This window comes from Lissotriton vulgaris, chromosome 2_1 (assembly GCF_964263255.1).
Source record: "Lissotriton vulgaris chromosome 2_1, aLisVul1.2, whole genome shotgun sequence".
In the NCBI taxonomy this organism is placed as follows: Eukaryota; Metazoa; Chordata; class Amphibia; order Caudata; family Salamandridae; genus Lissotriton; species Lissotriton vulgaris.
In genome coordinates this window covers 151,511,873-151,537,852 of record NC_141687.1, presented here as the reverse complement: position 1 = coordinate 151,537,852, position 25,980 = coordinate 151,511,873, and the positions used below count along the sequence as shown (strand labels likewise).

At 45.5% G+C, this 25,980-nt stretch overlaps 1 protein-coding gene across 1 annotated transcript in view; it reads right to left on the bottom strand.

Moving 5' to 3' along the window:
• Window positions 1-25,980, bottom strand: part of RFC2 (replication factor C subunit 2) — a 66,054-nt gene that overhangs the window by 27,754 nt on the left and 12,320 nt on the right. The window contains exon 2 of the mRNA XM_086954604.1: window positions 17,048-17,117. Coding sequence (XP_086810730.1) covers window positions 17,048-17,117 — 70 coding nt within the window. The remainder of the gene's footprint in view (window positions 1-17,047; window positions 17,118-25,980) is intronic.

Below are 25,980 nucleotides of genomic sequence, written 5' to 3'. Positions count from 1 at the left end.
AAAGTGGCTCAGCATATTCCGATGGAAATCAAGGAGAGGATATGGGCTGAGAAATATATAAACATGTTTTCTTTATTAACTGATCATTACGAGATTGAGCACGTGAAAGTTCAAAAAGAGTTTATGCACCCGAGTGTTTGGTGCGCCAAGATGGCCGCTTTCAGAGTCGATGAGACGATAGGTAATTGGGGCAGAGCATTTGGCATATTCACTGCAATTATGGGGGAACGGAGGCCTGAACTGTTGGCCGAGTTACCCGTGTACCAGACACGTATTATGGAGTTCTCAGACATATGAGGGCAATCAGTGGTTTTGTTATGATAATATTTTTCGTAAGGCCAAGGAGTTCGACACATCTCTGACGTGGGATTGTTACGACTCCATTTCCTGGCAAAAAATGGAGAAATCAGGCATGACAAAGGCGCCATTGTTGGGGGGAAACGGGGGCGAGTTTTCCCGCCATTCATCTGGGGCGCCCTTTTGGGCGGGTTCAAGTAACAAGCATCATTCAATATCGAATGGCAATACAGGTAAAAAAGGGGTCTGCTGGAATTTTAACAGGGGAAAGTGTACAAGGCCCCAGGGGTCATGCAAGTTTAGGCACGACTGTGGGGGGGTGTGGACAGTCCTCGCATCCCGAGACCATGTGCAGAGCCAAAACGGGTGATAACGGAAGTAAGGGAAGCGCCAAACAGGTCTGAAATAGTCCGAGGGGCGCCTTTACCTACCCCGGTTGATACCATGGCAATGATTCCTTGGCTCAATGAATACCCGGATCATGTCTCCGCTGGGGTGTTGCGAGACGGTTTTTCGTATGGTTTCCGCATCCCAGTGGGGAATTTTCAGGGTAAAGCACATTGTAGGAACCAACTGTCGGTCCTGCAGAATACGGCGGTGGTACAAGCGAAGATTGGGAAGGAGGTGACCCGGGGTCGGGTTGCTGGACCATTCGACATGCCACCAGTTGCTAATTTTGTTTGTTCACCCTTGGGAGTGGTCCCCAAGAAGGACCCGGGTGAGTTTAGATTGATACATAACTTGTCAGCCCCGAGAGGTCTTTCGGTGAACGATGCGATAGACCCGGAGGTTTGTTCGGTGCGGTACGCATCTTTCGATGATGCCGTCGCCATGTTGAATCGCCTGGGGCCCGGAGCGCTGATGGCCAAATCAGACATTGAGTCAGCGTTCCGGTTGCTCCCGGTACACCCAGACGATCAGCGTCTCCTTGGTTTCATGTTTCAGGGGCGCTATTACATGGATAAATGTATGCCAATGGGATGCTCCATATCTTGTGCTTATTTTGAGAAATTCAGTTTTCTGCAATGGGCATTCACAAGAATGACGGGGTTTCAGCATGTTATGCATTATCTTGACGATTTTCTGTTCCTGGGGGCAGCCGGGGACCCAGAATGTGCACAGGCTTTAAAAGAATTTTGTGGTCTGATGAGTCAGTTTGGTGTGCCATTGGCGCCAGGTAAGACTGTGGGGCCATCTACTTCGCTCGAGTTTCTTGGAATAGAGCTCGATTCCGAAGAGGGTTGCTTCCGGTTGCCCAAAGAAAAGGTGAGGAAATTCAGGGCCTCGCTTGAAACATGTATTAGGGAGACTAAGGTGAATTTGCATCAATTGCAGCAGACTGTGGGTCAGTTGAATTTTGCCCTTAGAGTGATGCCAATGGCCCGCCCTTTTTCCCGCTCGATTGCACAAGCCATGGTCGGTCTTAAAGAGGGGCACCACCGCACGAGGCTCTCGGCAGAGATTCGCCAGGACATGCGCATTTGGTTGGCATTCCTGGCGGATTTCAATGGTCGGGTTGTCTGGAACAAGCCGGCGGTGTCCTCCGAGGAGTTGGGGCTGTGGACAGATTCGGCAGGGAGTATAGGCTTTGGCGCCATATTTGGTAATCACTGGTCGGCTCAAACGTCAAGTCAAGTCAAGTCAAAATATTTATATAGCGCGCTACATACCCAGAGGGTCTCAAGGCGCTTGAAGAGGGGTGGGGAATTACTTGTCAAATATCCACGTTTTAAGTTGCTTTCTGAATGCTAGGTGGTTCCGAGTAAGGCGAAGGTAAGTGGGAAGTGAGTTCCAGGTTTTAGCTGCCAGGTAGGAGAAGGATCTACCTCCCATGGTGGTTTTGTTGATGCGAGGTACAGTGGCAAGGGCTTGGTTGGATGATCGTAGCTGGCGGGAGGGGGTGTAGAAGGACAGTCGTGTGTTGAGGCATTCGGGTCCGATTTCGTAGAGTGCTTTGTGTGCGTGGGTTAGGAGTCGGAAAGTGATCCTCTTATTGACGGGGAGCCAGTGGAGGTTTTTCAGGTGACCAGAGATGTTCTTTACGCGGGATGTCTAATATGAGCCTGGCTGAAGCGTTCTGGATTTGTTGGAGTTTTTTCTGGAGTTTAGCAGTAGTACCGGCGTAGAGGGTGTTTCCGTAGTCCAGTCGGCTCGTGACCAGAGCGTGGGTGACCGTTTTCCTAGTTTCGGTGGGGATCCAACTAAATGTTTTTTTGAGCATGCGAAGAATGTTGAAGCAGGATGAAGAGACGGCGTTGACTTGTCTGTTCATCGAAAGTGAGGAATCCAGGATGACGCCCAGGTTCCGTGCGTGGTCCGTCGGGATGGGTGCTTTTCCAAGGGCTTCCGGCCACCAAGAGTTGTCCCAGGCAGAGGGGGAGGTACCTAAGATAAGGACTTCTGTTTTATCTGAGTTCAGTTTCAGACGGCTGTGTTTCATCCATTCGGCTACTTCTTTCATTCCTTCGTGTAGGTTAGTTTTGGCAGTGCTAGGGTCATTGGTGAGTGATAGGATCAGTTGAGTGTCATCCGCGTAGGAGATGATGTTGAGGTTGTGTTGGCGTGCGATGGCCGCGAGGGGGCTCATGTATACGTTGAAAAGGGTGGGACTGAGTGAGGACCCTTGGGGTACGCCGCAGATGACTTCAGTGGCCTCTGAGATGAATGGTGGGAGGCGGACTCTCTGGGTTCTTCCGGTGAGGAACGAGGTGATCCATTCCAGTGCTTTTCCTTGTATTCCGATGTTTCTGAGGCGCTGTAGAAGGGTGCTATGGCAGACTGTGTCGAAGGCTGCGGAGAGGTCAAGGAGGATGAGGGCGACTGTGTCTCCATTGTCCAGGAGAGTTCGAATGCCGTCTGTTGCTGCGATGAGGGCGGTTTCAGTGCTGTGCTTGGCTCGGAAGCCGGATTGTGAGGAGTCGAGGGATTTGTTTGTTTCGTGGCCGTCATGGTGGCAAGAGTGTGGGCTTACAAGTAACATTGCTTTTCTCGAACTGTTCCCTATTCTGGTGGCCTTGAAAACATGGCCTGAGGGGTTTCGGGATCACTCTGTGGTGTTCTGGTCTGATAACATGACCGTGGTTGAGTGTATCAATAGTCAGGCGGCACGATGCAAATGGATTCTGAGATTGCTCAAGGAAATTGTTTTACTATGTATGCAATTGAACGTGCTCTTTAGGGCAAGACATGTGCCAGGGGTGCTGAATCAGGCTGCTGATGCGCTTTCTCGTTTCCGTATGCAGGCCTTCTGGGGTTTTCTGCCCACAGCGGACCCGGTGGCGGCACCATTTCCCGAAGCTCTCTGGTCTCTCGGTGCCCCGAACTACAAAACCTTGTGGGAGAGAGTTTAGCACCCAGGACAAGGAAGGCATATGAAGGGGCGTTCCGTTCCTATTGGTCCTTTTTGGGTTCTGCTGGGGGGGAGCTTTGGGGCCAGGAAGAGTTTGTCGTAAAGTTTTTGCTGTCATTACATCAGGCAGGCAAATCGGTAGCCACGGCCCAGAGGCATCGGGCCGCCATTTCCCTTCATGGCACGGGCTCATGGTATCCAGGACCCTACAGCGTCTTTTGTAGTACAGAAAGCGCTGCGTGGGTGGCAACGCCTTGAGGGTCGCAGAGTAGATGAAAGGCACCCGATAGGTCTGGAAAGGTTGGCCTTGTTACTGTCCGTACTCCCTGCGACATGTTCATCCCAGTCAGAAACAGTGTTATTCCGGGCCGCTTTTGCATTAGCATTCCATGGGGCTATGCGGGTAAGCGAACTGGTGGCAAAGAACAAGCAGGATACAGGGGGGGGGGGGGGCTTACTGTGCCGAGAGCACATTCAAGTTAAGGGGGAGACGATGATTGTCTCGTTTGCCAGGTCCAAGACCGATCAGGGTGCGATCGGGGACAGTGTAGTAGTCCATCGGATTCCCGGATCTCCCATGTGCCCTGTCGTATGCGTTGAGGAATATTTGGCGCAGAGGGCGGCATCATGGGGGGGGACCTTGCTGAGACACGCTGATGCCACCCCACTGACGAGGTTTCAGTTCCAGCGGGTGCTTGCAATGGCAATTTCGGCCGCGGGCTTGAACCCGGGCGAGTTTGGGACCCATTCCTTCCGGATAGGGGCTCAGGGGTGTGGAATTTATTGAAATATGTACTTGTCCATGGGACAAGTAGCTTCATAAATCTACTTGTCCTGTAACAAAATCCACTTGTCCCTTTGGTGCCATGTAGTGCACCGTCAAATAATGGCTGCAATCTCTTTGTAGAAGAGCTCTGATAATAGCCTCTCTGGTTATGTCAGGCTAATACTATAGAAGGATTTGAATTTTGGAGGTTTTCACCAGTTCTTCTCTAATTTTTTCCCATACTGAGAAAGGTCGGAATTTTACCCCTGACAACGGCAGAAGTAAAGTTTCTTCCAGGGCGGGGAAAAATGTGGTTGGAGAAAAAGTGAACTTGTAAACACTCAACAGATTTCCGCTGGGGCATATTCATATTTGCTCATGCTAAGATGCAATTCACAAATATTTTCTAGGACTACGGTTTTCTGGCCTACTTAAGGAAATTCATGTGAATTCATGAAAAACGTAAATCTCCTTTAATACAAGGACATATATCATGGGTGCACTTTCTTGACTTTAACATTTGAGCCCCTAATCAAATTTGAGTTAACCAAGACCTTTCGTTTTTATTGAAATGGTATCTCTTCCTATCTGTGAGCTGGCTTCATTGCGTGTGACAGCATTCTGCTCTTTTACAAAATAGTTTTGTTCAGTGCCGGGAATTTCTATGGCAATGTGGCTTTTATGAGACCAAATGCTAGCTGTCTAGTAAGAACTCGCTGGCAAACAGCACCACGCCTACCTGATAATCCCAAGGTAGAGAAAGGAGCACAACGTAGGCCAAGTGAGTAACCAGAACATTTAAATACCCCCCACGATGATTCAAAGTTCTTATGACACCAAGCAAGCGAAAAAAAGTAATTGGAATCCTCTCCACAATAGCTCTCTTGCCTCTTCCATCTAAGCATCTATTCATTCATCCTTTCACCCACTGAAATCTAGCATTTCACCTTTACATTGGCACCCATTCATTCTTTTATCCATTACCTTTCACCAATCTGTTCATCCATCTGTTCATCTGTCTGTCGATCCATGACTCATCCATATCCAAACCTACCCATTCATCTCTAAACCTATCCATTTCAACCAATCATCCATCCATCCTTTCGCTCATCCATACACCCTCCCTTTCACTCCATCTAGATACCCTTCCATTCACTTCATATATCCACCCTCCCTTTCATCCTTCCACCCACCCTTCGACCCATCCATCAATCCATCCATTTATCCTTTACATTCATCCATCCTTTCGCTCTCTAATCCCTACACCCTGTAACCCATCCACTCATTCACCCTTTCCTTCATTATAACATCCTTTGTCCATCCACCATCCCGGTCACTCATTCATCCATCCATCCATCCATCTAGCTACTCACTCATCCTTTCACCCACACATCCATTCATCCTTTCAAATTAATTACAAGTCTTTGTCTGCCGAGCTGCAGACAGAAGAGGCCCATCAAGAGCTCCACCACCTCTACTGGTCCTGCCATCTCCAAACCTATCGATCCAACTGATCCATCCCGCCTTCCTTTCACTCATCCATCCTTTTGCTCATCCATCCATCCTTTCACCCCACACATCCTCCTTTTCACTCCTATTCATCCATCCTTTCACTCATCCCTCCATCCATCCACCCCATCCATCCTCCTTTTCACTCATCTATCCACCTACCCTTTCACTTCATCCATTTATGCTTTAGCTCATCCATCCACCCTTTCAACCATCCATCTTCCGTTTCGCTCATATATCCATCCACCCTTTCACTAATCCCTCCATCCACCTTTACACTCAACTCTCCACCCACCAAGCCATCCGTCAACCCTTCCACCCAGCCACCCACCCACCCACCCATCCATCCATCCCTCAACCAGTCAGCTATCTATTCATCTACTCTCTCACCCATTAATCCACCCTTTCAGTAAGTCGTCCATCCTTTCACTCATCAATCCACTTTCAACCTATCCATCCACTCACCCATCCCTTCATTCACCCTTGCTCTTTTCCTCCCATTCTCACACATCCATCCACTCATTCATCCATCCATCTATCCATTCACCCTTTCACTCCACTCATTCATCCATCTATCCATCCTTTCACTCATTCATGCATCCATCGATTCACCCTTTCACTCATTAATGTATGTATCTATCATCCACTCTTGCACGTATTCAACCATGCATCTATACATCTACCCTTTCACGTATTCATACATGCACCTATCCATCAACTCATTCATCCATGCACCTATCATCCACCCTTTCACTCACTCATCCATTTATGAATCTAAAAATCCACCCTTACGCTCCACTCATTCATCCATCCAGCCTTTCACTCATTCATCCATGCATGCCTCTATCCATTCACCCATTCACTCATTAATGTACGCATCTATCATCCACTCTTGCACGTATTCATCCATGTATCTGTATATCCACCCTTTCACTCATTCATCCATGCATCAATCCATTCACCCATTCACTCATTAATGTATGCATCTATCATCCACTCTTGCACGTATTCATCCATGTATCTGTATATCCACCCTTTCACTCATTCATCCATGCGTCAATCCATTCAACCATTCACTCAATGTATGCATCTATCATCCACTCTGGCACGTATTCATCCATGCATCTGTATATCCACCCTTTCACTCATTCATCCATGCATCTATCCATTCACTCATTAATGTATGCATCTATCATCCACTTTTGCACGTATTCATCCATGCATTTATACATCCACCCTTTCAGTTATTCATACATGCATCTATCCATTCACCCTTTCACTCATTAATTTATGCATCTATCATCCACTCTTGCACATATTCATCCATGCATCTGTATATCCACCCTTTCACTCATTCATACATCTATTCATCCACCCTTTCACTCACTCACTCACCCACCCACCCTTTCAAGTCCATTATGGGCCTTTGTCTGCGGACCAGCAGACTGAAGAGGCCCATCAAAAAGTTCACAGCTGTTCACAATGCCCCTGGTGCAGGCACAAAGTGACATGAGAGGCCTAGTGCAAGGACCGAATTGGGGGTGGCCTTAGGCCTGCATGAACGCCCATGGGAAAGATAATGAGCTTTAATGTAAGCCATCGATGTGTAAGATATGAGAGGCCAAGGGGAGCGGGTCATAGATGTCAGAGAGGTCGGCTAAGGGGGGTGGGGTGAGCAGGTTCAGGCACCGGGTGTAACATAAGGTGTACAGGAAAGGCAAAGTGCAAAGGAGGAGGTGCATGAGAAGGGAAAGCAAAGTGAGTTAAAGATGAGGCCCAGGAGTGGAGCAGAGAATACAAGGCAGGGGTCATACAGTTCAAGTCAGAGCAAGGGGCCAAGAGGCAGATAAGGCAGCCTCTTACATGGGGCCTGGAAGCTACACGAGCACGAGCTATTTCCAACTTCGAGCTCTGCTTTATCATTTTCTTGTTCTGTTCTGGGGAAATTAAAGTGCAGGCCCCAGCTTTTGCATTCACCCTTTCACTGCCAATAAACTGCTCAGAGCATCTTATTAACTGGCTGTGACCTACAGGGTTGAACAGCTGTGTATCGGATTACCATAAAACTGTCTACTTGTCCTTTGGACAAAATACAAATTAAAACCTCTTGCCCTCCTAAGAAATCTAGATGTCTCGGGCGTCGGGAGATAGGAATTCCCCACCCCTGGGGGCTGCTACAGAGGCTACAGCCAGGGGTCTGAGTGTGGAAAAGGTGAAACAGTTGGGGCGTTGGTCCTCGAATTGTTACAAAAGGTATGTGCGGTTGCACATGTTGTGAAGCGGATATCATGTACTCGCGCTTCTTGTTTTTGTTTGGTTTACAGTTTCGCAAGCTTACGAGGCGGGGCGGACTGTGCAGTCGACCTGACAGCTGGGAACCAGCGGTCAAAGATCACCGGCTGAGGAAAAAGTGGTGTGGGTCGTGGGCCACTCCTACGTGAGGCGTGCCGCGGACGTATTCAAAACCAACAAAATGTGCCCCCTCACTCAATCACTTAAATATTATTTCAGGACCAAATAAACATAAACATTAAATCTGGTCTGGTATCTTTATTTATACCTTTTAAGACTGATTTTTTCAAAAATTATTTCATATGGCAACAGGAGAATACAACATACACAATTATTTACAAATGAAGCAAAACTACATTGACACAATACTACTAACACACTCTGTGAAAATTATTTAAATGTGACATTCCAATGACAATACAATACTTAAATTGTAACCATCATCACAAAACAGTTTCATAAAGCCAAATCAAGAATTCAGACTAATCAAAACACATATAAAGAGCCAATTCAATACAAGAGAAAAAGCGTGAGGATAACTTCAGTGGCAGCACCAACCTGGGAAAACAGGTGTTGCCCATGCAGGATTAAAAGAAGAGATAATCCTCTGCCTCCCAAAGAAAAAATCCCTACTTTTTGTGGCTACAAACTTGAACCACTAAAGGTATGACAATACGTTTTTCAATATTACTAGTGTGTTGGAAATAGAGTGCAGGAGGAATTCTATTCCTAAGGGACCTTATGTTAAATAAAGGCAACACCTGTTTTCCCAGGTTGGTGCTGCCACTGAAGTTATCCTGGTTGTGTCCTGAATAAAGGATTCGGTCCAGTTACAGAAACCCACACAGGCCAACCGATCACTAACGTTCAGGTACTTTTAATCCCATTCAAACGGTTCTTCTTTGTTAGAAGAGGCCATTTGGTTGTATTAAAACAGTATTTTTTTCACATTCCAACAGAAAAATCACAAGAGCCGTGATGATAGTTTGGAAACCTCACGCCCAAACTTGAAACGCGTCGGCAATCCAGCAAGAGTTAATGATATACATTCATTGTGTATTATGAATTATACCTGCCTCACGCTTTATCTCTTGTATTGAATTGGCTCTTTATATGTGTTTTGATTAGTCTGAATTCTTGATTTGGCTTTATGAAACTGTTTTGTGATGATGGTTACAATTTAAGTATTGTATTGTCATTGGAATGTCACATTTAAATAATTTTCAGAGTGTGTTAGTAGTATTGTGTCAATGTAGTTTTGCTTCATTTGTAAATAATTGTGTATGTTGTATTCTCCTGTTGCCATATGAAATAATTTTTGAAAAAAATCAGTCATAAAAAGGTATAAATAAAGATACCAGACCAGATTTAATGTTTATGTTTATTTGGTCCTGAAATAATATTTAAGTGATTGAGTGAGGGGGCACATTTTGTTGGTTCACAATATATAGGGTCCAGCCCTCCCTCAGCCCCGCTAAGGACCTAACTCCTTTCTGTTTGCTGTTAAGAGCGGATACTTTATCCGCGAGAGAATTAGGGGCACTAAGAGCACTCTGATCGTGGAAGGACCTTGAGTTCTTCACATATTATGGCAGAGAAGGATACACTTTCTTTTAGTGAGAGTCACATCGCGTCTCTCATAGCCTCTTCTCCGTTTGGATCTATTTCTTTAAGTACCGATGCGAAACAACAAAACGAGTCAGAGAAATTGACTCGTCTGTGCAAAAAGCACGTGAGAACAGAACTCCATGGATATTTTCTGTTAAAACATCTACAGGGTGGAACTATCCCCTGGGGTCTCCAGGTCAAGAATACTCCTGTCATTTTTGTTGATGATATTGAATATAAAAAGGGATTCAGCCAGATCAACACCAAGTGCAGCCGGGATCTCATGGTCCACACCATTGAGACGGCGCAAAGGCTGTGTAAGAAGGAATTGGAGGAAATCGAGGAGTTAACTAAAGCAATAGCTGACAATCCTGCAGTCACTGACGCCAAGACTCTTCTTGACAAGATCCAAAAGGATATACAAGTTTTTAAAGACATTACTATAAATAATAAATCTTTGAAATACGAGAAGGATAGTAAATCCTTCAAGTTGGAATCAGTATATCCATTCCTCAAAGAGGATTATTATACTCAGGCCGAGTCACGCAGGGTGTTGTACGACTTTCAGGGCAGATCTAGGAATCGTTTTTCCACTTTCTCTGACACTTCGTCTTCAGGGTCATCAGACCCGGACTTTAGAGGCAATAATTCAAGAAAGCAGGTTGCTTTTTTAGACAGGGGCCAACAAGGAAGAGCCAAGCCCAAAGCTCCTTGGCAAATGAGAACACGGAAGCGGTTTTACCAATCTTAGATAAACCGAATGTAGTGGTGTATATATCTGACCGTACATTGTCCGCACAAGAGGTATCCTTATTAAATCTGGGTTTGAAATTCGTCCCATGCAAACGCACGGATTATACAAAACTGAAAATTGAAATTTTGGAGTTTTGTTGGAAACTTAGGTTGAAAGCCTTCTTTTTCAATCGACCAGTTACTCAAAATCTGGAAGTAACAGGACTAAGGAACAAGTCCACTTTTGTTCCTCATCAAAACATTCCTACGCAAATAATAGCCTTTGAGCAAATAATGCTTTCTTCCATTAACAAAATGGAAAAATCCAAAAAATATGTGCCTTCCAACATCAGCAAGGGCGAATTGCAAGCACTACAAAGCCTCAAAGAGGATCCCACCCTGGTCATAAAACAGGCCGATAAGGGTGGTGCGGTCGTTGTTTGGCCTCGTGAAAAATATGTCACTGAAGGATACAAACAGGTCAACAACACCATGTGGTATCGTCCCCTAAATGAGGACCCCACTAAACAGATCCAGGGTTTGATCTCCGATGTTCTCGTACAAGGAAAAGACGCTGTTTTTTTGGGCAGTAAAGAGTTTGAATTTTTGAACAAAAAATTTCCCCGTACACCGGTTTTATATCTACTCCCCAAAATCCACAAAAACCTAGCAGAGCCACCTGGACGCCCGATTGTTTCGGGAGTCGACTCTTGCTTAGAGCCACTATCTAAGTATGTGGATTTCTTTTTGAAGCCCTTTTTGACGGAGGTAAAATCATATCTCAGGGACACGACTGATTTTTTAACTAAGGTGGAGGGTATCGACTTTGATTCATCTAAACAGATCATGGCAACGATGGATGTCACATCGTTATATACCCAAATTCCTCAGGAAGAGGCGTTGGAGGTTATCGAACTAGTTTTGGATAGAAGAGAGAGGCCCCATAGGGTACCTACTGCATTTATCCTCAGACTCGCAGCTATAGCTCTACAAAAGAACTTTTTTACATTCAATGGCCAGTTCTACATGCAAATCAAGGGCACTGCCATGGGGTGTCCTTATGCCCCAGAAATGGCAGTGCTCTACATGGCACAATATGAGGCTCTGTTTGTAGACAACAACAACCCCTACAAGTCGAATATCCTTCAATGGTGGCGATACATTGATGATATCTGGCTCCTGTGGCAGGGGAGCCAGATTGAACTATTAGAGTTCCATGAATGGATCAATAACAGACACCCGGATATTAAATTTTCCATCGAAACAAGTACCACAAAAATGACGTTCTTGGACGTCGAGGTCACCTGTGAGGAGGGTAAACTTAAAACATCACTGTTCAAAAAAGCGACTGATAAGAATACTATCCTCCACCACAAAAGCTACCACCCAAGAAGTCTGAAGGCCAACTTGCCCTATGGGCAAATGCTACGCATCCGAAGGAATTGCTCGGAGCTTGGCGATTAAGACCATCATGCCCAGACATTTTGTAACGAAATGATTCATAGAGGCTACCCTAGGAAGCTCCTTAAGAATTCATTTAAGAGGGCACGCTGTACCCCACGTGAAACCCTATTACAAACAAATGAGAAAAAGGAATTGGACAGGTTGGTGTGCGTGACCACCTTTGGGCCGGATACTCATAAGCTGAGGCAGACAGTCCTTAAGAACTGGCATCTGCTAGAGGAACTAGAATGCCCTTTCCAACGCCCAATTTTTGCTTACAAAAAGAATCGCAGTTTGGGTCAACATATTGTGCGAGCAGATCTCCCCAGGACACAACCGAAACAAGATCTTCGAGCCCTATGGGATATGAAACCGTTAGAGGGACACCATAGGTGCGGGAACTGTGTTTCATGCAGCAGCACCATTGAGGGTAGCGATTTTGAGCATCAAGGAATAAAGTGGAAACATCCAGGCTTTTCGAATTGCAAAACCAAGAATGTGGTTTACGCCCTTATCTGCCCCTGCCCAAGGCTTTATATAGGGAAAACTAACCAGCAGGTGAATCTTCGAATGGGACAGCACCGATCAAGAATCAAAAAAAGAATATTAACAGCCCCAGTGGTAGAACATTTCATCGAAATGTCCCACAACGAAAATGATTTCAAATGGACTGTTTTACACACTATGAGTCACGTACAGCGCCCTGCTGACATTGATAAAATGTTACTGACAAAAGAAGCATATCTAATTTTGAAATTTAATTGCATCATGACTGGCCTCAACAACATGTCTGAACTGTCAAGAATCTGAGACTTGGTGCCATACTGCAGTGTCGTCATGTTCTTGCTCCCCTTATGAATAAAACAGTGAAAATTATGCACCTTTCCAGCATTATACAGACTAAATCCATTTGTTGTTTGCCACAAAATGAGGTACCTTGCAGCACTGTTTAGATTGAATTCCCGTTCCGTGTGCCAGAAAATCCACCCTGGACTGACCCTAGTACACCAGATAGGGCTTTACACTGCAAATCCCAGAATGCACCTTGGACCTAGCAGGTCGCTCCTGCGGTGTCACTGTAAGAATGGAAAAATGGCCGCCGCCACTTGTAGCTAGCAGCGAGTGAGAAGCGCTGGTTGCTTGTTGAGCAGAGAGCAGAGAGGTTTGAGGTAAGCGTCTCCCAGGAGGGTTAACTACCCGCAATGAGACTGCCGCGGGACGTGTAATCCGCATACTAACCTCCTGCGCGTCTTTCCAGATCACGACGGGACGTGAGTGCGATACACAGAGCAGAATCGAGTCATTGTGCTCCGCGAGTGCCCCGGCTGGGGCCCTGACTGAAAACGCGGTGAGCAGATAATAACGACAAATAAAGGTACGTTCAGGTCTGGCACACCGAATAGGTCGTTAATCACGGTACAACGTTTTGTGCAGCTTTGGTTAAAACTTAAAGCGCGCATTGATTTAGTCCATTGTTTTCACAGATACAGGGTAGAAATTCCTGCCGCCTCATATCAGAAAATCGTGTAAGGTATGTCATCACGATTTTTTGTTTCAAGTGAAAGACACTTATTCACATTTGTATTTATGCTAAATGGGTGCATATTCCCCATGCAGGATTAAAAGAAGAGATAATCCTCTGCCTCCCAAAGAAAAAATCCCTACTTTTTGTGGCTACAAACTTGAACCACTAAAGGTATGACAATACGTTTTTCAATATTACTAGTGTGTTGGAAATAGAGTGCAGGAGGAATTCTATTCCTAAGGGACCTTATGTTAAATAAAGGCAACACCTGTTTTCCCAGGTTGGTGCTGCCACTGAAGTTATCCTGGTTGTGTCCTGAATAAAGGATTCGGTCCAGTTACAGAAACCCACACAGGCCAACCGATCACTAACGTTCAGGTACTTTTAATCCCATTCAAACGGTTCTTCTTTGTTAGAAGAGGCCATTTGGTTGTATTAAAACAGTATTTTTTTCACATTCCAACAGAAAAATCACAAGAGCCCTGATGATAGTTTGGAAACCTCACGCCCAAACTTGAAACGCGTCGGCAATCCAGCAAGAGTTAATGATATACATTCATTGTGTATTATGAATTATACCTGCCTCACGCTTTATCTCTTGTATTGAATTGGCTCTTTATATGTGTTTTGATTAGTCTGAATTCTTGATTTGGCTTTATGAAACGGTTTTGTGATGATGGTTACAATTTAAGTATTGTATTGTATTGTATTGTCATTGGAATGTCACATTTAAATAATTTTCACAGAGTGTGTTAGTAGTATTGTGTCAATGTAGTTTTGCTTCATTTGTAAATAATTGTGTATGTTGTATTCTCCTGTTGCCATATGAAATAATTTTTGAAAAAATCAGTCATAAAAAGGTATAAATAAAGATACCAGACCAGATTTAATGTTTATGTTTATTTGGTCCTGAAATAATATTTAAGTGATTGAGTGAGGGGGCACATTTTGTTGGGTCACAATATATAGGGTCCAGCTCTCCCTCAGCCCCGCTAAGGACCTAACTCCTTTCTGTTTGCGGACGTATTCAAAGCAGGTGACATGATTCACATGGCTGGGGAATACGGGTACAGGGTGACCTTCTACGGAAGGGGCGGGCTCTGTATTGACCAGTTTCAAACTTTTTTCGAGGGTTTGTTAGGGCGGACAAGGTCACCGGCATCTATAATCATAGTGCATCTTGGGGGCAATGATTTGGTGACCACTGGTAGACGACTACTTCGAGGCGATACTATCCACAGTAAGTTGGTTGGCGAGAAGGGTTCCAGGGTGCACGATTGCATGGTCCCATATGATTCCAGGAAAGGTGTGGCGGGGGGCTAATTCAGTGTCTGCTATAAATCATTCTGTGAAGAAGGTAAATAACAAGCTTGGTAGACTGTTCCGTACAAGTACATTGCATTCGATTCCTCATGGGTGTATCAGGGGGGACCATATGTATCTAGAAGATGGGGTCCATTTGTCCCGGGTGGGGAATTCTTTACTCATAGGAGACCTCGTAGCTTGGTTAAAGAGTTTACAGCATGACCTTTAGGTAGGAGTTTTGTGGGGGGTCCGGATAGCCGGTCAACTATCCGGCCTGTGGCGGTAAGGTCATGATCGGTGAGCAGTAATTGGAAGATCCCTAGGGGGGGGCGTCACCCATTACGGATGGGAGCGCCCGGGGGGAGGTGGCCATTGGCCCCTCAACGGGGAGGCGGTCCCTTCTAAGGATGGGACGCCGAAAGGAAAGGGAAGGCGGTCAAGGCCCCTCCCTGGATAGGAGGGGCTACGGGCCCCTCCTGGGAATTTCCCGGGGCCAGGACATCTGCGACGGCAGATGTGGTAAGTTGTGTGGGGTAGGGAGGGGGGTCTACGCTACCTTCTAGACACCTCACACGAGTCCTCGGACGACCATTAAGATGGCGTCGAGTTAATTGGGGCCCCCGTCAAGAAAAGGGAAATTGGTATGTGCACATGAGGTGCAGTCCTCTGTGCGGCCGCCCCTCACAAGTGAGGGGGGAGTTCTGGTTTAGGGATCTGACACCGGTTACTACCTTGCCGTTGGCCCTTAACGTTAGGATGTACAATTTCAATTTGAAAATGCATTTGTAGGATGTTAGTATCGGCTAGGAGAACCTTTGTATTAGAAATGTGTTAAGGTCAGCCAAAACATCGTAATGTGGAAATGAAATTGTACATGATATGAAACTGTTATTTTAATGTTTTAATTTTGTTTCATATTTTAATAAATACGGCCGGGAGGGTAACTCCCTCCCGCCTTCCAAAAGTTCAGAAATGTTTCCGTATTCCCATTCTTGGGGATTGTGTTGAGAGGGGGTGGCGGGTATCTCAGCCATATGGAAAGAAACATATTAAAAATAGTAGAAGTGTTGAAAGTAAATTAATTATCAGTGGGACAGTTTCAGAAAAAGAATTGGATGCAGACTTTGATTTAAACGTACTGTTTGATCTTTTGCATGATTTAGGCTGAAATGGTTATAGAGAACTGGAAAAAAGAGGCACATAACTTTCTAGTCACACGTTATACCTGAGTTTTGTATTGAAGGAAACATGATTGCAGAAAGTCATAAATATAACAGCCCCTCTAAAGTGTCATGATATACTTACTCTGTTAAAATTAGTGAGTATAAATTTCTTCTCCTGGACATTTTTGAGTGGGGAAACTTGGCACTGTTTAACCCCAGTCTCCTCTTTGCTACTTATGAAAGCTTCTTATTCATCCATTTCTTTAGCTCAGCATCTCCAATTGCCTTCTGCGCTATTCAGCAACAGATTGTATAAAACTAAATCTATGTTACTAGAAATTTTGAAACACTAATTTTGATATCACTAATGATCTACACCACCTAGTAAGCAATGTCACATACCTTCCTGTGTGGTGCTTTGCTAATTTCGCTATTTTACTTGGTGAGGTTGTGCATAACTGCACTCTTCATAATGCTTCGATCGCAATGATATTTAAAAAAAATGTTTATTAAAAAAACTATTTGAAAAATCTATTTTATGCCATTATTTGTTATTAGCGACCTAAAATGGAGAAAAAAACGTTGTTCTTCAAATAGCCTATGGAACATACATTTGGAAGGTTGCTGAAGGTAATTAGGGAATTTCACAGAATTAACCCCGCTAATATCTTTTTGAAATAATATAATTTTTTTAGGTATCTTTATTCGTGCGCCTGGGTGATACGAATAAACAAAAATGAAGATACTCAAAGCATTGCCCCCAACCCAAAATCATTACACAACCCTTATTAGCCGGTTTGAAATTGGTTAGAAAGGTCTGAAACTAGAAAATGATGTATTTAGTTTTCAGAATTTATACAAATGCAAATACATTTTTGCCTTTACAGGAGGCTCATAACAAGAGAGAAAGTCATTATGGAATCCAAAACAGGACCCACCCGATATCAACAGTTTCAAGAGCACAAGTCCCTTAAACACGTAGCTAAGCACTACCATAAGCATAACAGATTTCAACAAATGGGAAACAATTTAAATCTAGAAAAAAGTCATTTACACACCTCTAACCTGCTGACAGTCTCCTCATTTCCAACTATTTCATGCAGCTTTATTGGTCTGTATTTTTCCACCCTATTGGAAAAAAGAAAGAACTGCTTATTAGTATTTGCATGTGATTAGATGAAAACGTTTGAAAAGAAAAACAAATGACAATGTGAAAAATCCATCATTGACAATAGAAATTTTAAAAATACATTTTCAAAATTTACATTTTTAAAAAATAAACCTGTTATATCAGCAACTAATTTATATTTGAAAAGAATGCCAAAAACATCTGGCAATGCAGTCAGAGGTTCTATGAGCCAAAGAAGTAGCCCATAGAAATGTATGTCTTTTATGCGATTTCTAGGTGGATGCTGAAGGAAGAGGTAGGTGGTCGATGGTATGATGTGGAACAGGTAAAGGTGCTCTTGGCTACATGCACATGAGTAAAAGATTGTTTGAGGTCACTGCAACAGTGCAAAGAAGCCCCCCACCCCTCTTTGTGATAGTCACTATTTCTCCAAGTCCAAGTCCATTTAAATAGTAGGAGTACTAGCCTTATTCTGGTCAAACGGGCCCCAGTGGTAATGTCAGCATAAAATTCTTTTAATTTTGGCCAAAATGGAAAACACTATCAATTTCAGGAGGATGGTGTTACCCAAAGGACCTTTTTTTTTTTTTTTTTTTTTTTTTAAAAAGCATGTCTAACAAATTAAAATATATTGATTTTGAAATTTGAGCTATTTCAAATGTCATACTTTTTCAAATCACGGTCATATTACGAGTAGCCAAATGTGTTCATTCATACTGTCAGCTTCTCTTACTTTTTCATATATTGTTTTCATCTAGATCTATTTTGTAAACGCTCATCGGTAATTAATCGAGTCCATTACATACTAGAAGCTTTTTTATGAGAGCCCTTAGTTGTCGTACAGGTTCAACTTCTCAGTAGGAAACAGCGCATCTGTTAGACAAAATAAACGTTAGGATTGGTGCAAGCCTGATTCTATGCACCCCTTAAGGATAGGTTGCTCTATAGACCAGCTAGCTAACAGTGCCACCATAAGTACCCCGAAAAATAGAAAGGTAACAAATGGCTTGGGCAACCTCAGAGCATGACAACCGCTCATCCCCTCCCCCCCCCCCCCAGGAATTTTGGTAACAGATCTAGAACCTTTTTGCCTAGTCACTTGTGCTCTCTCAGAGAGATATTCAAGAAATATACACAGCGGTGTTTTCAATATTTATTGAACCATCATCATTCTTGTATAAAATGTGCTGCATTAATCAATAGATGCAAAAACAATTGATGGACAGAATGCAGAACAATGTCATACATTCACCCCAGTACAGCGATCTGGGCCTAAATCCATCGTTTTTTTGCACTCCACACTACCCCAGTTCAGACATGGCCATATGCAAATCAGCCTTGACCCTGTGCCTCATGGGAACAGTCCAGCCCGAACTGCCAAGCCATGTCTTCCCTGGACCGGAATCAAGCATCCTAGGACCGGTTTCTGCCTATCAGCCGTCTTCAGCCAGGATAGCTTGACTCCAGTGGTGTGGAGAGCATGAGACTCACGTCTGACCATACCCTTCCCACTCGGGGTGACAAATGCAAACAACAATTGATGGACAGAATGCAGAACAATGTCATACATTCACCTCAGTACAGAGATCTGGGCCTAAATCCATCGTTTTTTTGCACTCCACACCACCCCAGTTCAGACATGGCCATATGCAAATCAGCCTTGACCCTGTGCCAGAGTAAGTTCCTTCAAAATCAAGAAAATCTTTTCGTTTGTTTCCTGCTTTGCCTAGTCTATCCTCGTAAAAGGATGCCTTCTTTCGGAGAATATAGGATTTATATTCAATCATGAGACTATAAGCGTCAAAGTCAGCTGGCTTATTGTTTAGTCTCCACCTCCTCTCTGCCTGACGGAGAAGCCGTTTCTTCTCCCTTAGAGTAGTATCAAACCAGGGAGCTCCCTTACCACTGTCTCTGACCCTCTCTAGTCGTTCAGGTGCAAGTGTATCGATGGTCGACTGAAGGCAGGAGATTAACGAAATACTTTTATCATCTAAATTGCCTTTACCCATGACAGAAAGGGGCATAGAGCGCAGTGTGGAGACTAGGGGGTCCGCTTCCACTTTTTTCCAGGATCTAATCTTCTTCCACAGGGGAGCGGTCGATAGTAGAGGATGACCGCACGGGACCCAGCATCTTAGCAGGGAATGGTCAGACCAAGCACATGGGCTAATATCCGTTATCTCAATGTTGGGCAGCGAGGACCAGATCAGATCGAGGGTATGACCTTTCATATGAGTAGGGCCCTTGACCAGTTGTGATAGATCTAGTCTGTTCTTAGTGAATGTAATTATTCAATAGTATAAAAAAAAATGTACGCCAGGGGTCCTGGTCCCTGGGCCCGGCAGGGCGCAGACCGGCTCGAGAAATTGCAAGCCTAGCGCGCTGACCAGGGGACCTCTGAGGGCTCGAGTCCCCACCCCACACCCAAGATGGCGGACAGAGACCGAGAGAGGCTGAAACTCGCCAAAGTGGTGAGCCAGTGAAACATCAATTTTAAATGCTGGCAATGCAGGAGATGCAAGTGAATGTCTCAAGAGGAAAATAAAAACGCTATTTGAACCACACTCTTTTTAGGGCTCGCCTGCTGTGCGCAGCACAGCTGGCAAGCTCTATAGGGGCTTATCCAGTCTTTATCCACACCACCACTGGCTGGCGATTCCTTGCAGTGCATGAAGCGCGTGCACAATGCCACCAGCCGCCTGCCTGCCTGCCTCGCATTACCACATCAAAGGCAGCCCTTGCAGCGCATTTGTCACCCCCTAATTATTCACGGCCTGCCGGCCGTACTTTCACTTTAGTCTCCTTTTAACTTGTTTTTTAAAGGTGGAGGGTAGGGGTGACTGTACTCCTCAGCAGGATGCTTCCAATGGGAGCTTTTTAATTAGTGCTCTGTTTTCTTCATTATTTTTCTTTATTTTAATATTTCTCTTTAAATTACCTTTCTTCTCTCTGATCCTCATTGTAACCTCTATTCGCTCTGTGTGTCGTCCCTTTCACAGGCATCCCACCCCCTCCCTCTCCAGCGCCTGCCTTCTCTCTGCCCACGCATCACTCTCTCACGTTCCATTATTCTCCAGCTGCCTCAGTCTGCCGCGTCTTCCTCATCCTCCCTATGACAGTCCTTCTCTCACTTCAGGGCTTACTTCTTCTTTCCCTGTACTCCACAGTTTCCTTCTCTCAATGCGTAATTCTTTTTCTTCCTTCTTTTTTCCCTTTAAATTACCTTTCTTCTCTCCGATCCTCATTGTAACCACTATTCGCTGTCGTCCCTTTCTCCTATCTTTTTCTCTCACTTTTTCTCATCTACCCACAGTTTTCTTTCTTTCCATCTTATGTCCTTCCCTCCCTTGTCACACACCCCGTCCTTCCTCAGCATCTTTTTTCTTACGCGATCACCTCTTTGTGGTTTCTACTGCGCCGGTTTTTACATTCACGGACCATTTTGCCTACCAGTTTTTGTCTTCAATAGCCGACCACCGTGATTTTTGCAGAATTACCACGCTGCACATTGTTTTTTATGTCAGACTCATCTCCCTGTTTATATTTGCACAGAGTCATCCTTTGAATCAGTGGCACCCAGTTATTTATATCTGCACATGATTTACTTTCATATCAGGGATTCCTAGCAGTTTTAATTGCTGTTGGACAACGTCATGTTGAAATTCACCTGCCACCCATGTTATTTGCTTCACAGTATCACTTGCTGTTTTACACGAAGCGCCCACAATATTTTTGTACTACTGAAGGCTATAATGACATCACGCATTATTATGCCTACCGGACAAGTCTTTTTAGCCGTTTTCTGTGATGTATGTTGTTTAACCACGCGGTATTGCTTTCATATCAGACCTAATTTGCCTGTTTACATTTGCATATGTCTTAAGTATGAACCTCTGACACCCATTAGTGTTTACACGTTAGAAGCGCGGGTGTTTTTGAATCACCTTTTACCCATGTCATTCCCTTCCGAATGTACCTTCTATTTTATGGTACGCTCCCATAGTACGGATGGATATAATTTTATCTATTGCCTCTTTCATTGGATTGTAATCTGTTTTCCGACCTATCTCAGGATTCGTGCTACACTTGCCACGTCCACCCTGTTGCTGAAACGCTACTCACTTGGTACCGTTTAGAATTGATCAATACTGTACTGTATTTGAAGTCCGGCACATGCCATCTCTATCTCTTACTATTTTGTTTTTGTATTACTCTTCAACTTTATTGTAGTATTCATGTCAGTCACTCATGTGTTCACAACAATACACTTCTCACCTTGCTCACGTTCTAATGATTTCCTACTTGTCTTGTGTTTTTGCTTTTGTCTCTTTTTCCTTCTCAGTTTATCTTTCTTGATCACTCTTTTTCTTCTCCACTACTGCGCTCTCTGTCCAATAGTCCTTGGCACACTCTCCTTCCCGCCTGTCAGCCCTTTCCACTCTGGCCCCTGTCACACTCTCCTCCGTAACAGTAACACCGCACCTTTCTGCTAGTAACCTGCCTGCCCCCTTCCCTCACCGACATTCCATCTGCCACACTCTCCCATTCTCTGTTCACCCCTCTCTCCAGTGACAGCGCCCCCGCCTCTCCCCCGCAGCCCCCAGCTGCAGCCTTCGCTTCTGTGCGTCCACAGGCAGCACAGCAGCGTCGCGTGTGAAGAGAGGGGAAACAACACCAGCAGAGGCGCTCTTTCAACCTTCTGACTTTGATTTGACTTCAAGCCGCTATCACGTGATCCAGCTTATCATCCAGCAATTAACAACCCCCTTTTTCTCTCACAAGGAGAGGTGCCCCACTGCGCCGCCACCACCTGCATGCCAGTTGGCTCCTCATGCCCATTAGTTTTAGCCCTTCACATAAAGTCAAGAAAGGGAGTTCTTTGAGTTATAACTTGTTTTATAAGAGTTTCCGCCCCTGGCAGCGTATGTGACTAGCATACAACAGGAAGAAAGCTAACAGATTTAATCTTGTCTTGCCAATGGATTTATTCAGCAGGATAGATCGCTGAAGGAGGGGGGTGTTAACAGCAAGAAACTGCAAATGGTAGACAGTTCCGTGAAAGTGCAACCCTTTGGGTTCTGCAGTCCCTGCAGGAGTCTGCAATAACCAGAAACCACCACCACCTTTTTGCCATTTTGTGAATCACAACATTCCTGAGTAATTTGCCCAATACCCGCTAATTTAACTGATCTGCAGTGAAAAACCATTATGTTGTTGCTTTATTACTGCAGCGCCAGCGACCTTCTGCCCAGGATGAGATCAATAAATCATGGCCGCAGCAGAGAAGGCAGCAGCACAGAGGCACCTTTCCCCAACCCTCCTCCCTATTTGGGGACATGCTGAAAGATTAGGTAGTATTTATTCCTCTAATTGGTTACCATTGGCTTTGTGGTTTATCACTCACATTTGCTTGCTTTATATTTGCTGGGTTATTATTTGCTACCTTTATTTTAGTCCATAGGCATGTCTTTGTCCCTCCTATGAAGCTTACCCTGTTCACCACCTCTCTGATAGGCTCTTTCTATTCTTAAACTTTTTGGTAAGTCTTTTTATTTTTTTCTTGTAAAACACTGCATGAGTGTGCATATTTTTTTGGGCTGTTTTCCTGAGGTACTTCTCTGCTCCCACCACCCAGTTCTATCCTTAGATGCTCCCCCACCCACTACTCCACATTGTTTTCTCCGAGTCCTCACCCCATCCCTATGCAGCGCCCCACTTTGATCTCTCCACATGGATCTCTCACACCCTTCTCTTCTCCCGCCCAGTGCCCCACATTGTCCTCTTTCTTGCCTGTCGTGCCAGCACTCAACGTTGCTTCCCCAGGCACGCGCTTGGCCTCTCAAAGGCTTGAAAGCTTGGAGGCAATCTACTTCCCCGCACCCCCCCCCCTGGTGTTTATGGCTTTTCTCGCTCGCTAATGTGTTTTTTTCCCCTCCCACCCTTCCTTTGATGTCCCCGTCGCCTCCCTCCTTCACAGCCCCTCTCTGCCGTGGAATCTCAAATGTGGGGACTACGTCTTCAAAACAAGTATGTTCATGTTGACACTTGCAATTAGAATCCTTTCTTTCTTTCCTTTTATCCTTTCTTTTCTTCTTTTATTTCCTTCCTTTCCTTCCTTCCTTTATATCCTTTCTTGCCTTCCTTTTCTTTCTTTCTTCCATTCCTTCCTTCCTTTCCATCCTTCCTTTATATCCTTTCTTGCCTTCCTTTTCTTTCTTTCATTCCTTTCTTTCTTTCCTTCCTCCCTTCTTCCTTCTTTCCTTCCTCCCTTCTTCCTTCTTTCCTTCCTCCCTTCTTCCTTCTTCCTTCTTTCCTTCCTCCCTTCTTCCTTCTTCCTTCTTTCCTTCCTCCCTTCTTCCTTTTTCCTTCTTTCTTCCTTCCTCCCTTCTTCCTTCTTCCCTTCCTCCCTTCTTCCTTTTTCCTTCTTTCTTCCTTCTTCCTTTTTCCTTCTTTCTTCCTTCCTCCCTTCTTCCTTCTTTCCTTCCTCCCTTCTTCCTTCTTCCTTCTTTCCTTCCTCCCTTCTTCCTTCTTCCTTCTTTCCTTCCTCCCTTCTTCCTTCTTCCTTCTTTCCTTCCTCCCTTCTTCCTTTTTCCTTCTTTCTTCCTTCCTCCCTTCTTCCTTCTTCCCTTCCTCCCTTCTTCCTTTTTCCTTCTTTCTTCCTTCTTCCTTTTTCCTTCTTTCTTCCTTCCTCCCTTCTTCCTTCTTCCTTCTTCCTTCTTCCCTCTTCCCTTCCTCCCTTCTTCCTTTTTCCTTCTTTCTTCCTTCTTCCTTTTTCCTTCTTTCTTCCTTCTTTCCTTCCTTCTTTCTTTTGTTCTTTCTTCCCTGCCACTCCAGCATCACTCGGCGCCACTCCAGCATCACGCGGCGCCACTCCAGCATCACGCGGCGCCACTCCAGCATCACGCGGCGCCACTCCAGCATCACGCGGCACCACGCAGCGCGCCCACTCCACACTCCATCCCTCGCCCACACTCCATCCCTCGCCCACACTCCATCCCTCGCCCACACTCCATCCCTCGCCCACACTCCATCCCTCGCCCACACTCCATCCCTCGCCCACACTCCATCCCTCGCCCACACTCCATCCCTCGCCCACACTCCATCCCTCGCCCACACTCCATCCCTCGCCCACACTCCATCCCTCGCCCACACTCCATCCCTCGCCCACACTCCATCCCTCGCCCACACTCCATCCCTCGCCCACACTCCATCCCTCGCCCACACTCCATCCCTCGCCCACACTCCATCCCTCGCCCACACTCCATCCCTCGCCCACACTCCATCCCTCGCCCACACTCCATCCCTCGCCCACACTCCATCCCTCGCCCACACTCCATCCCTCGCCCACACTCCATCCCTCGCCCACACTCCATCCCTCGCCCACACTCCATCCCTCGCCCACACTCCATCCCTCGCCCACACTCCATCCCTCGCCCACACTCCATCCCTCGCCCACACTCCATCCCTCGCCCACACTCCATCCCTCGCCCACACTCCATCCCTCGCCCACACTCCATCCCTCGCCCACACTCCATCCCTCGCCCACACTCCATCCCTCGCCCACACTCCATCCCTCGCCCACACTCCATCCCTCGCCCACACTCCATCCCTCGCCCACACTCCATCCCTCGCCCACACTCCATCCCTCGCCCACACTCCATCCCTCGCCCACACTCCATCCCTCGCCCACACTCCATCCCTCGCCCACACTCCATCCCTCGCCCACACTCCATCCCTCGCCCACACTCCATCCCTCGCCCACACTCCATCCCTCGCCCACACTCCATCCCTCGCCCACACTCCATCCCTCGCCCACACTCCATCCCTCGCCCACACTCCATCCCTCGCCCACACTCCATCCCTCGCCCACACTCCATCCCTCGCCCACACTCCATCCCTCGCCCACACTCCATCCCTCGCCCACACTCCATCCCTCGCCCACACTCCATCCCTCGCCCACACTCCATCCCTCGCCCACACTCCATCCCTCGCCCACACTCCATCCCTCGCCCACACTCCATCCCTCGCCCACACTCCATCCCTCGTCCTCTTGCCCTGCCTTTATCTCTCACCCTGCCTCTATCTCTCGCCCTCTCTCTCTCTATCTTTCGCCCTCCCTCTATCCATCGCCCTCACTATCCATCGCATCACTACAGCATCACTCAGGGGCACCACAACATCGCTATGCACTACCAGAGCATCACTGAACGCCTCAGCATCACTCGTCACCGCTACAACATCATTCAGAGCCACCACAGCATCAATCTGTGCAACCATTCAAGAACAACTGATTCAAATATGTTCTCTCAATGTTTCAAACTTTATTACAAATGTCACAAAAAAATGTTAATATTTCACTTCTGTTCTTGTATTTTCATCACAATAAAATACACTAAACATAATCTTCCAAAAAGTTATTTGCAAAAGTTTAGGCTATTGACATTATAAATTACAATAACTTTTATTTAAGTATTAAATATTGAAAAAAATACAACCCATTGTTATTTTTGATATTAATACATCTAAGTCATGTAAATACAACACATATTGCATTACAAATGCTATAGGTGTCACGTTTGCAAAAGTTAACACTATTGGCATTGTAAATGTCAAAGTTATTAATTTCGCTATTTTCAAAACAAAAACATAAATAAAAAATGTGTCATTTACAATACTAATACCTCTAACTTTACTAATGCGAGCCCTATTGCATTGCAAATGCTTGTTAAAAATATCGTCGCAGTAGGGTTATTAAAAGATAAATTAAGTAGCAAGTTCCTCAATTCTACAGCCAGGTTGTGCAAAAAAGCTAATCTAGCAGACAGCGTTTAGCAGCATATAGAGAAGGGCGCGTGTTCTTAC